The sequence below is a fragment of the Lepisma saccharinum genome, chromosome 15 (genome assembly GCF_977018435.1).
Source record: "Lepisma saccharinum chromosome 15, izLepSacc3.1, whole genome shotgun sequence".
In the NCBI taxonomy this organism is placed as follows: domain Eukaryota; kingdom Metazoa; phylum Arthropoda; class Insecta; order Zygentoma; family Lepismatidae; genus Lepisma; species Lepisma saccharinum.
The window spans coordinates 39,813,015-39,826,757 of NC_139243.1; the positions used below are offsets into that span (position 1 = coordinate 39,813,015).

Genomic DNA, 13,743 nt, shown 5'->3' on the forward strand with positions numbered 1-13,743 from the left:
AGTATAATAGCAAATCATTCTTCTTTCTTTGCTTCCACCACCTTTTTTCCATTTTATTTTGTAATTAGACTAGAATAGAATGGGTCTTGATTTAAGTAAGTGTAATTGCAAGAAGCATATAAAAAAGGTAAAAAAAAAAAAGGTAAAGTGCTCCCTTGTGCATAGCACCACGCCATGAAGGCGTATAGGGGGTGTGGGGGTAACGCCCCACACTTTCTTGATCCGGTCGTGAGTGGGGGTGATGTGATCAGCATCACGCCCCTGACGGCCTTTACCCCCCAGGGTTTCCCCCAGGTACCCATGTTATTCGACGCTGGGTGGGCACCGGGGCCGCTTCCATCGTTAGAAAAGTTCCCGGATTTGAACCGGCTGGGGATCGAACCCGGGACCTTTAGCATGGTAGTCAGACGCGTTACCGACTGAGCCACCGCGGCCACTGCAAGAAGCATATGTGGGCATTTATTAGTGACGATATTTGGTTGATGCGTATAAAAGTGAAAACAGACCTACAATTGACAGACTATCATAAATAGGACTTGGAAGTTGACATAAAAAATCTTTAAAATATGACCTATAGAATAACCTTAAAGTTACAAAATATGATCCAAAATTTTTTAAAAATGACCTAAAATAATTTTCACTTAAAATGGAAGTCCAGTTTTTTTTATAAATTACAAAAGAGTTGTTGAGTTTTTCGATAAAACCCTTGTTTGGTGGTTTAAATCACCGAAGCAAAGGTGTGAAAAGCCTCCTGGTACCTATTGATATGAGACTGGGTGGGCCTAAACAGGGAAATGGCTGGAAAAATTCCTGGTGTAGATCAGCTGCTCCAGGATTCGAATCCGGGGCTTTCGTGGGGTGGTCAGATGGTCCACCAACTAAGCTACCGCAGCCCTTTGTAAGCATTAATGTAGTTTTAGTTATTTTTACTTTGAGTTTACATAAACTATATCACAAGGTTTTCTGTATAAGACATCTACCTCCTTTCAAACCTTGCACAATACAGTAGTCGGTTAGCTTTGAAAAATACAGTTGTATTTTGCTTGTATCAGATTATAATTTTTTATGTTCTGGTTGATTTTACTTTAAAATCACAAATTAAATTGATAATAGTGGCCAGCGAGGGAACCTCAAACTAGGCTTCAGCCAAAGTATTTTAAGTTTGCTGGAGGTATAATAAATTTACCACCATTATAATCCATTGCCAAAGATTTCAATAAAAATTAATATTGTGCTTTTGCATTAACCATATTTTTTATTAATGATGTACCTGCTGAAAGAAATTTAAATTATGCTAGCAAATGCATTCTTCAATTCCCAGAAAATATATGATTTTTCATCAACCTTCGAGCACTAATTATAAGGAATTGACAACAATGTAACATCATTAGGAAAGTTGATGCAGGATTGGGAATTTGAAACTTGAGTGAAAATTTATTTCCATCTGGAAATTAACATCATTGACTTATTTCCAAAGTTAACATCTTTATACTTTCTTATCACAGAGCAGTGGTTCTCAACCTTTTTCTGTCTGGGATCATCTTGAAGGATATTATACTTCCTGGGACCCATAAGCATGGGCGCTGGCAGAATTACTTGTAGGGGTGTGCACCCAGTTTATAACCATATTTTTGATAATATCGAGTACTTTAAGAAGCCAATTTTTACACTTGGTTAAACAAATTACACATACTTCATTCTAGAAAAGTATATATGTAATTTAAAAGACTCCATGTGAGAGACTCAGGTTCGATCCCCAGTGGGGATAACTGGGATTTTTTGACACCTGTTAAGTGGCTACAGTGCCCACCCAGCATCTTAAAAGTGGGTACCTAGAGGAAACTCCAGGAGGGTAAAGGAGGTCAGGGGTTTGGTGCTGATCACATCACCCCCATCATCGCCCGAGATCAAGAAAGTGTGGGGCCCTAACTTCACACCCCCTATATGCCTTCATGGCATGGTGCAAAGTACAGGGGAGTAGGGATCCGTTTGGATCCGGATCCGAGAGTTTCGTATCTCAATCCCATTATAATATTACCACACCTTAAAAGGTATTATGATCTTCGATTACAAAGAAATTTTTCATTAGTTAGTTCTACAAGAATTTTTTTCAAGTGTTTTCCTAAAATACTTTGCTACGGACGGCTAACACACTCATGCACAAAAATAATCTTACTTATTTAACATAAAATGTCAGAGGTGATTTTGTAAATGCCATTGAAACGAACATGTATTCATTCAAATGTATTGGAAATGGAAACACACATAAATATGAGACATTCCATTCCAGGATGAAACCTTTAACACATTTAACAAGATAGAAATGTTTATACAAAAATTATACAATTGTTCTACAGTTACAGTTTTAAAAATTAAAAACATTATAATATATGCAGTGTTATATAATTACAAAGTGTAAGACTAACAAGGGAGGTTATTTAAGTGTCCCCCTCTGATTTCCATGAAACTTGGCAGGTGTATAGAGGGGCCCAAAGGAAGAAATTCGTGTTTTTTTTTGTTTCAGCTAAAAAAACTGTTTTAGGGGGCAAAACCCCCCTCAAATGTCAAGATGAGGACAAATAACCTCCCTTGTAAGTGTATTAATTACAAATCGCGCAAGTGAGCACACATTCTTACTTTCCAAAGAAGCGCTCATGTGGGATGGCCAAACGGATTCGAAAATTCCGGATCCGGATCCGAAAAATTTTAGGGTCCGGAACCAACCGGATCCGGATCTGGCCGTCCCTACAGGGGACCACTTTACTTTTAATTAACTCCAGTCTAACATGTAACTAAACACACACGCAGAAATTGAAAACTTTTTTTTTTACTCACATGACAGGAAGTGTTGCAGGGCAAAACAAAGAACATTGAATGACTGCTCACTTTTTTTGCTAGCACACAGTCTTATGTGTTTTGCTCACGTGTATTTTGGTTCCTGCATGGCTATGTGCATTGTAAAGGGTGCGTCATGGGAAACTGATGGTTTTCAAATGGAGAATTCGAAGCAGTGAGGGGGAGGGGGGATAAGATGGAAGTAGGATGGCATTGAACTCTCTCGGCTATGCCATTTTCGGTTTGGATCGGTTTGGCTTGGCTGTACTTGCATGGCAGCAGTACATGCAATGTCAGTTGCAGTCATGGTGCCGTGGACATTTGAGCATCGTTTGTTTGCATACCATAGTTTCGTGAAAAGTGGCAAATGATGAAACAGTACTGAAAGAGCCGCTACTTTTCATGAAACTGTAGTTTGTGAAGACACAATGCTCTTAACTACAACCAGTGGCTGCTCAAAGTACAGAGATGTCGTGCCATGACACTACCCTTAGAAAAAACGCATACCTCGCCAAAGTATTGTTAACTTAATACATTTATAATTTCCATACAAGCAGATTCGAATCTCGGCAATTCGTCAAGCTCTTGGTGGAAAGAATTGGGCCAAGCCGACGACCGCCCCAACCTCATCGCTGCATTGCCAGCTGTTTCGTACACTCGCGAGGCAATGGTCCGAGCTGTCCAAGAGCTGGCCTAACCAAGTTGAGACATGTGCAGAGGGTTCAAGAAGTCTCAGTGGGGAAAAAGGTGGTGGGGGGGTAGCCATAAGACATCAGCCGAGCCCGTTTTTGCTTGGCACAACGAGGGACATAGTTGTCATCTCTAGAGATAAATCACTAAATACAACAGATTTGTAAGACCCGTTGGGAAGTAATTCGTGAGAAAGGTACTATCTACTTTTCTGCCTAATTTTGGAAAAGGAACGTAGTATTTATCCAAAGTTAAGTGAAGATTTAGATATAAGATAGATCCCTCAATTACAAGGTGACGAAGGGTAAATATGTTAATGACGACGATGAACAGATGTTACTATACACTTTAAATCGGTGGTTCCCAAAGTGTGTGCTGCGGTGCCCTGGGTCACCCTGGGTCACCTTGATTAGCTTACAGGGGCGATACAAACTGTTCCAATATTTTCATTGAATCGTTAGTCAATGCTATGAATGTTTCAAATATATGCTTATTTAGTATTTTTTTTTTTTTACATATAAAATGTTTCTGAATTTGAAATACGTGTTTAATTTTTAACGTAAGACAAGCAATCTTACAAGTAACTGAGCGTTGCAAGTGTTAGAGAAGGCTACATTCTGGCCCCCGCGGTAAAGTCTTGAAAAACTAAGGGAGCCGTGAAGCAAACAAGTCCTTTCTTTAAATGGTCGAAAATCAATATCTCTGAACCATGGCTAGGAGGAAAAATGCGAAACACTAGGAAAGAAGGAATACAAGCAATGTCACATTGACTGATACTTCAATCACAACCGAGTTAATGTGGGCGGGGCGAGGGGACATTCTGTACAATACCCAAATATCTTATACTATATACAATTTTTTTTTTCTGGACTGGAGGCATCCTCCCCTCTGTCCCGCTAACGATGCACGTGCTTTCAAAGCTGAATGAATGTCGTTCGTTAACATATGGTCGGTGTAATAGAAAGTAGATTGCAAAGTATGATAATCTTGCGTTGTACATACCTGAGATTGCATCTTATACTAATTAGTTTGCACTAGCCATCACTAATTGTAAATAACTTAATTAAAGGGTGTTAATTGAATAAAAAAGGATTGTATTGCTTCAGATATAGCATGATTTTGGGGGGAAATTGTTGAAAATAAGTTGAACTGTTATTCTTACTTGTTCAATATTGAAGATGAAGTTACAAGGGAGAGTAGTAAATCTCCAATCAGTATAAAAAATTTATTGTGAACACTCGTATGTGAACAGCACGGGGCGCCACTGTATTATGTGTAGTGTCTTATCTATAAACCACCCACTCAGTGGCGTGGCGTGAGATTTTTAAAAGTGTTACCGGTTATCAGTAGGACATTTAAGGAAGGAGCCGTAAGACTTGGGTGCCTCCCCACCTCATGCCACCCCCCTTCCCATGTCTTCCAAGTAGTTCGTATAATATTATTCTGGTACGACTGCAATTCAACATGATTTTGGTAAAGTTATTAATCAGGAAAAAAATGTCGGCATAAGCACTGAAGTGAAATCGCAGACATTGGTTGTTGACACGATAAACATTAGCCTAATAAAGAAATACTTAATTTGATACTTACAGAAACATCGAAGTAATTAACACCGCTTGTTAATTAATTGACAATGCCCGAAAACAACAAAAGGAGGAAAGACACCACTCACAAAACTCGCACTGCACAGTCCCTCCCCCCAACCCTTGTTTACTTTTGTAGCATAAGAAGCACCCTCCTTGCCCCCTCCCCTCTCAGCATCAGCGCTCCCCCAACAGACAATATTTCCTTTGGAACCTTACACTGCAAGAAATCCAGTTCTACTACTGTTGCTATCTTATTTCTTTTGAAACCAGATTTGCCCAAATCGCAAAACTTTTCGTTTCAAATAAGATGTATGTAGAGGAGATGTAGACTTCATCTGTTTCCTAACTACTCCCACTCCCATGTTTCGCTAAATCCACAGAAATCTCATTTCTCACACCACTACTATTTCGTATATTTTACGTTCCTTGCTCGCTTAATCATAATCGTGACTATGAGGATGCATGGTGAATTATTGAAATAAAATTATTATTACTTTGTGTATGTAATTACTAATTTTTATAATTATGTAAGTAAAAAAATAACAACGAACATTGAAATAACAATTTCTTGCTGAGGATTCAAACCTGCGACACTTGACACTTCAGAGCATGCTTAGATAACAATCGGGAAATTATGCTTCTAAGTAATGTTTTCACCCAAAAACAGTGCTGCTACCTCAAAAACATTGCTTCAATCCGAAATTATCGCATTCCTGTGATAACGTATGTCAATCTCAATAGGCCTTTCAACAATTATCACAAATTCCTGTAACTGAAATAATATTATATGTGTGAAATATAGAATTTTAGGTTGACATTTCTAGAAGGACAGCAGACCCCTTGATCATCCCCATCCTTCTCGCCCATGATGCCGAAGAAGGACAAAGAGGACTTTTGTAATCGCTGATATTTAGTGTAAAAACAAAATATCACTTGGTAGTTTGATTTTCCTCAGTGTGATTTGATTTTTTTATTTTGATTTGGCGTTTTAAGTCCACTTTATGCACAGTAAGGCTAATTGGGACTGGACCTACAGTTTAAAGTGGGATCCGAACCACTTGTGCCTTCACCAGGTATCGAACCCGGGACCCCTTGATTACAAGGCGGCGACGCTACTACTGCGCCATCGTTACCCAGTGTGAGTGGACACCTTCAGAGTAAGATAGACCGGATTAGGTGACTTAGGTCTTTTCTGTCAATTGAATATGGCAACACTGATCTGTATCCAGTAAGGATCATCGGCAACTGTGGCGGTTAAACCCGTGGCAATAACCTGCCTCCTCCTCCCACCGTCAGTCTTTGCCTCAACGCGAAGTCTTCCTTGCGTGGGCTCATGACCCTTTCCTCATGTTACCTGAGGAGGGTACTGGATCAGTCCTCCTCTTCGCTTTTGCCGGTGTCAGAAAAAATGTCAGTCTGCAATATTTACTTTACGACAATATACCAGTTTATGTATGTAATAATATTTTAAGACAGGTTCTTCCAATTCTTTATATTTTTTTGTTACCTGCGGTAACAGCGGTTACATGCATGCCACGCCTCTGCACCCACTCTATAATGTAATATCCTAGTGTCCGAAGACGAGGCCCAACATAATATATGTTCAGTTTGGGTCATTGTAGGCCAGAAAAAGGTGGGTTTTATTTGTCCTTTTTTGCCTTTTTCGGCGTTTTTTGGCTTATTGGTCCTTTTTTAGCCTTTTTTAGGTCTTAACAGTTTTTTTTGCAACTTCACCTTCTTTCGACTACGTTTTTACTGCCCATTCTCAATTCGAATCATCATCAGATCATCACCATCACCTCTTAAACATCCTTTCTGTAGTAACGAAATAAAAATAAATAAATATATTTGAACCATCCCATTTTTGAATTTGAATTTAAAATTTTGGGAGCATCAGCACTTAGGCTATTTTGCTCCCATCACACTATATGGGGGCCAGCTCCTTACCATTACATATAACAACTCTTAATGTTGCATAACTAAAAATCTTAAAATCTTCTGACTTCTTTTAAAAGCTGAGGCTGTAAACGGGCACTCAGCACACACAAAGACAAAAAACAGGACAACACACACAAAATTATACTGGCCATAGTGCCAGTCGCCAGAGCCTCGGCCTCGTTAGTCTTTAGCCCAGGGTGCACTATGTGGAAGTGAGGTTGACTTTTGGGAGCCTATGTGGAAGGTACCCCGTACACCCCTGAACCATCCCTGAAACGAGAGAAAAAAAATTTTGGGCGACTGAAGCAGGCACGGTACAAGGTCCTTTAACCGTAACTTGTCTGGAAGGTCGTGCTGTAAGTGGCAACTTTTCTTGTTTTGAAGCTTTCAGCACGGTGTATACGACCATATACATTAAATATGTAATTAAAACTTAAGTTATTAATTAATTTGGATCACATTTATACATACTTTTTTCAGTTTTAAGGTCCTTTTTTTATATATATTTTTAGGTCTTTTTATAGGTCTTTTTTGTGGCAATTTATAGGTCTTCAACTTCCGAGCCCTAGTAATTACTAAACACAATTTCTTTATGTTTCTTTATTTATTGTAGGAACTGATGTATTTTCTAAAACCAGTGAAGACTTCAAGATTTGAATGTCAGAAATGAGGAGGTAGTGAAATTTTCAAATGCCAAAATGAGAAGGTATTCCCAACACATGTCCAGAAGTGGCAGGACAAAGAGAATCACTGATGAAAGTGGGATGAGTTCTAATGTTCAAGCTTCATCTAGAGAAAATAACTCATCTGATTTGTCAAAAGATAATCTATTGAATCCAACTTCAGATAATTGGAAATTGTCAGCATCCAATTCAAGAGAATTGGGAACAAAGCGGAACGCAAGTAAAAAGAAGAGTGATTTTTACGGTAATAGTTCAAGAACTGACTTCTCGCAGCAAAACTTGAAGAATTCTGATAGCAAGAAGAATAGACAGGTTTCTGTTTCTGAAGTTACTAAACCTGGAGCCAAGAAAATGCCTGCTTCAAGTGTTGCTGAAAGACAAATTACAAATGTAAATAAAGTTTCTGAAGGAACTAAGAGTGCTAAGAATGAATTCTCGAAGAGTGGCCATTTGATGAATGCTTCAATATCTCATCAAACCCAACCCTTGCATGCTTCTGTTACTCGTTCCCAGTTTGTTGCTCAGGAAAAAGTGGAAGCAATGAAAAAGGAATTTGAAAATAATCCACATTGTGCAGTTGAAGATATACGCCCATTTGTAGCTCAAGTAAACTCACGGCCAGAAATAAATTTTGGTGGTCATAAAGTTGGAACCCATTTGCCACCAGTTCAGAGTGAAATTAATTTTACCAGTAGTGGATTTCAAAATGTGAGGACAAGGGTTATTTATCATGCAGGGGAAGGTAGAAGAGAGGCATCAACCAGTGTACTGGGAAGAGGCATAAGAGAAAAAGAACAAAGAAGTAGAATTGGAATCAGCAATTCTCAACATACTAATATTGGTGTTACAAATGATAGCACAATGCAATTTGGACGTAGTAACTCGGAAAGCGAGAATTCAAGTATGACCCAAAAAGAAAAGAAAAAGAAGAAAAAATATTTCAGGCCTATTTTAGGTTCAAATATAAAAAATGGGGTAAATGCAGAAAATAAACAAAATACTTCTTACCTGGGAAAAACTGAAGTAAAGGCCTACCAAGAAGAACCTGCTCTTACAAGAAACAAGGATGGAAGACCAACAAGCAGTGGAAGAGTGCCTCTGGAAACGTTAAGCAAACGTGGTCAGAGACAGGAATTTTTTGTGGTGCCCCCGTTCAACCCTTATGGTATAAATGCTTACGGCAACTATCTTCAACCAGAGTGGTGGCCATGTAATTATCAGTTTGCCATGCAACATGGTTCATCAAGGAAACAGGATCACAGAGATGATTCATTAATATATTTAAAATCCTTAATAACTAAAAGGCTTACGGCAGAAGTAATGTCTGAGTTGATGTCAGAAAAATCCAAATTTGGCAGAATTTTATGCTCTCCTCCCAATCCTTTGTGCATTGTATCTACTGTGCAAATTTTGGGAAATGTGTGTGAAGCCAATGTTCAAGGAAAGGATTCCTTGATATCGTCTGTTTTTGTAAAGGCTCACACTAAATTTCATGAAGGTCTTACACAATTTACAGCCAGCATGTATGAGCATAATATTGATTATGAAACTATTACATGTTTTCTTCGGAGCCTGTATTCATTATATCTTTATAGCATAAAGCTGCTTTTACCAGGAAGGTTGCTCAACAGGTGGAAAAATGTTCTCTGTAATGTGTCCTTAGTAATAGGAAGGTCTCAAGATAGAAACAGTGAAAGTGAGTGGAGAGATAAATTTGAGAATTTGTATGCTTACTTTTGTGATTATATAAATGAGAAGGAAACTTCTGATGAGTTCAGAAGCATCCCAGTACTCCCATTATCAGAGGATCTTTTGAATCTATCAAAGCCACCACTAAAACGCAATGTAGTAAGAGGCCCGTACATAACTGTTGACCAGTATTTAGATACCCAGTTTAGGCTTCTCCATGAAGATTTCAGCAGGCCCCTCAGGGAAGGAATATCGACTTTCATCCACAAAGCCTCTGATGAAATGAAGTTGAGAAAATTAAAGAATGTAAGGTTTTACAATAATGTGACCTTTGTGAAGCACAAAATAATAGGCAGAAGCATAGGGTATTTAGTTGAGTTTGATTCTGATGGCAAGTTGAAGAATTATCAGTGGCAAAATTCGAAGAGATTTCTGTTTGGATCACTTCTTTGTTTCACAAAAGACAATTTCAAAACACTTTTGCTTGGAATTGTATGCGACAGAAAGTTAACTGATCTGAAAAAGGGATTAACCTTGGTTAATATCTATACACCAGTAGATGACGATGACTTACAAGGTTCTTTTTTAATGGCAGAATCTGAAGTTTATTTTGAACCTTATCGTTGTGTGTTGCAGGCTCTTCAGACAATCACAGATGAAAATTTTCCAATGAAAGCTCATATTATAACAGTTGAAAATAAGAGAACAGCTCCTTTGTATCTGCAAACAAATACTCAAGTTTTGTATACAATTGAATCTCGAGTCGGTCCAATTTTGCAACTCTCAACCTGGCTTAAATGTGAAACTTTAAACTTGGATCAGTCACAGTTTCAAGCACTACAAACAGCTCTTACTACAGAATTTGTTGTTATACAAGGTCCCCCAGGCACTGGTAAAACTTACATTGGTCTAAAAATTTGTAAGATCCTCTTAGATAACTTGGGTGTATGGAACACTACGAACACACCTCTGTTTGTAGTATGCTATACAAATCATGCTTTGGATCAATTTCTAGAGGGAATAGCAGAGTTTACACAGAATATTGTTAGAGTTGGATGTCAGTCACAAAGTGATATGATGTCTAAATTTAGCTTGAAAGCAAAACGGAAAGAATTTAGAAGAGATGTACAAAATATCAGTGAAAGTAGGGATGCTAGTATAAATGTGGATGAAATTCTGTATAAAATAAGATCGATTATCTTAATTTTAGAAGAAATCAGTAACAGAAGAGGTATTATTTCCCTGCAGGTTTTCAGAAAATTTAGAGTTGTTGGTGAATTGCATTATCAACAAATAGTGAAGCAATCAGATGCGGCAGATTCATTCCTGAAATGGTTAGAATATGGTAAAGATGCAGAGGAAGTAGAATATTTGAATTCTTATCAGTCAGTGATACAGTCAGATAAGGACAGCGAAGAAGATCTTGCATTCCAGGAAAATGACATAGATGAGGATAGAAGATTTGAAGATGACCCTTTATTTGAAACAGATGAAACCATTCTTTCCTCGGACCTCAAATATATTGTGACAACAAAAAAATTAGAAAATGAAATTTCAGATCTAGAAGGAATGAAAAAGAGTCTCCATTCTGATATTGTTGATAAAGATGTGTTACATAGACGTGGGTGGATGATTGAAGATGAATTAACTGACTCAAAGAAACAAATGGAGTTTTTATTGAGGAAGATGGTCGAGCCTTCTGTTCAAGATGCAAATAAAATAGAAAGCCTTCTGACGGAGAAGAATATGCTGACTTTGTCAACAAATGAAAAGTGGCTTCTGTATTGGTTTTGGGTGTCCAAATTGAAAGAAGTGTGCAAGGAAGAATTCAAAAAGCTAGAGAAAGATTACAAAGTTGAATTCCAAAAATACCTTCAAGCTCAGCAGAGGGACGATGCTCTTATTCTACAAAAAGCACATGTAGTTGGTATGACAACAACGGGTGCTGCTAGACTGCAGACGATGCTACAGTCCCTCAAGCCTAAAATAGGTAAGTACTTTCAATTTCATGTAAAAATGTTGAACCTCAAGCCACATGTCCACATGCACCATAAATGGCCAATGACTAATGTCTAGACATGCTCCTTCAAATTCGAAGGATCCAAGCATTGGATGAAATTTGAAGTACATGTCTAGACAATAGCCATTTCACAATTTGTTTTTAATTTGTAATTCTGAAAAGAAAGTGTACAATGTGCAGTTAATTCTGGATATACTTGCTTTAATTCTGTAGTATTAAACCCCAGGTGAAAAAAAGCTTCGTATAGGGTTCATCAACATTCATAGCATAATTTAAAGTTGCAATTTTATAGTATGTGGAAAAAATATTTTTATCGAATGATCTTAGCACCTAAGTGTACTAAAAGGAATTTCATTTAGCATTTAATGATTGAATATAACCCCCGGCACCACACTTCACAGAGTAACAACTGAAGCACAGTCTACTGTAAATAGCAATTCATGCAAATTATAACGACACTGTTGCTGCATCGTGTATAACATACATACTGCAAATGCTATTATCGGGGTTGATGCAAGAATGATGGCTGAAGTGCTTCGCTGTGTGTTTTCCAAGTAATTTTTCCTAATACATCTCATTGATTATATTGTTTGTTTATATGTAATTTTAAAGCTTATTTATTGCTTAGTCGATCTGTCTTAAAATAATTTTTCTAACTCTTGGTTTATCTTGATTATAAGCTATTTACAACAAATGCGCATCATTCTGCTTCATGAGTTCAAACTCGCTCGCAGTACCACAGAAGCAACTTGAAATGCCACTAAAGCGTGAGGCGAGGGAAGCATTTTTGAGTGTATAGTGCCCAGGTGGTTCAAAAAATTCAGTACTGGTTATATGGGTTTCGAAGATGAGGAGGTTATGGAAGTTGACAATGACCACCTGAAGGTGATAATCGAAGCTGACCTGCTGGAAACAACACAAGACGTTGAAGAAGAACTCGGTGTTAATCAGCCAACCATTGTCTGCCATATGAAGCAAATTGGAAAGATGAAAAAACTCAACCAGAACAAAAATATCGCAGTTTTGAAATGAGCTTTGCGCTTCAATAACGACTAATTTTTCAAATGTATTGTGATGTGTGACGAAAAGTGGGTATTATACGACAATCCACATGGACCAAGACAAAGCTCCTAAACACTTCCTAAAGCCTAAATTGCATCAAACTAAGGTCATGGGGGCTGTTTGCTGGTCTGCTGCCTGCATCATCCACTACACCTTCCTGAATCGCAGCGAAAGCATCACAGCAGAGAAGTATTATCATGAAAACAATGGAATGCACTGAAAACTTCAACATCTGTGTCTGGCATTGGTCAACAAGAAAGGCTCAATCTTTCTACACGATAATGCTCATCTGCATATCCCACAACCAATGCTGCCGAATCTGAACAAATTGAGCTGCAAAACTCTGTCTCACCCACCATACTCACCAAACCTCTCACCAACCGAATATAACTTCTTCAAGCTTCTGGACAACATCCTACAACAGAAACGCTTCAGCAAGTAGGATGCTGTCGAAAACTCCTTCTGAGAGTTTGTCAACTGGAGAAGCCTGTAATTTAATGCTGCGAGAATAAATAAACTTGTGTCTCATTGGCGAAAATGTGTTGATTGCAATGGTTTTTATTTTGCCCAAAAAAAAAAAAAGCAAGTTACAGCATTTCAAAGTTAGCGTTCAGATTCGGCCATTATTTTTGCATCAACCCGATATCTGATTTTTTTACATTTTGCACTGTTGTAGGTGTTAAAACATGTAAAATAACCACAATAGAATGGAAATAAAGTATTAAGGGGAGGAGGTACAATTGTGCATTTATTTCAATATCGCCAGATTGGGCACTGATACTAAAAAAAAATCGTGGGTGTATCAAGAGTATGAATTTCTCTCCATGTTGCAAGTGGAAGCATTTTTTTTATATGTTGATTATTAAGCTGGACACGATATTTGAAAAGTATGATGAATAAGAATTTTCGGAATCCAATGTATTCCTTATGGTGAATCAACTTCAACATCTAGTTACGGCTAATCAAATGGAAGTTTCGATATTTCCGTTTGTCAAACCCATCTTCAAACTGCCCTCTTTCCATTGATGTCATTTTCTATTCCATCGGAAGTTTGATATTCCCAAGAGAGCAAATCAAATAATAAGGTCAATGCATTTCTCCTTGCCTGCTACGGCCATCCTAGCAGTGTTGCAAAACCTGTTGCGCATAGAAGAGCTAAATTTCACCTAAAATTGAGTTAAAACTAACTTTCAAGGAGCTAGATTTACGAAGTCGGGATAAAGTGCCTCCTAGGTAATGT

General features: G+C 38.0%; 1 protein-coding gene across 1 annotated transcript in view; it reads left to right on the top strand.

Annotated features, from left to right (window-relative positions):
* LOC145999684 (NFX1-type zinc finger-containing protein 1-like) overlaps positions 1-13,743 on the top strand; it is a 105,676-nt gene that overhangs the window by 6,853 nt on the left and 85,080 nt on the right. The window contains exon 2 of the mRNA XM_083136893.1: positions 7,663-11,411. Coding sequence (XP_082993019.1) covers positions 7,748-11,411 — 3,664 coding nt within the window. The 5' untranslated portion in view covers positions 7,663-7,747. The remainder of the gene's footprint in view (positions 1-7,662; positions 11,412-13,743) is intronic.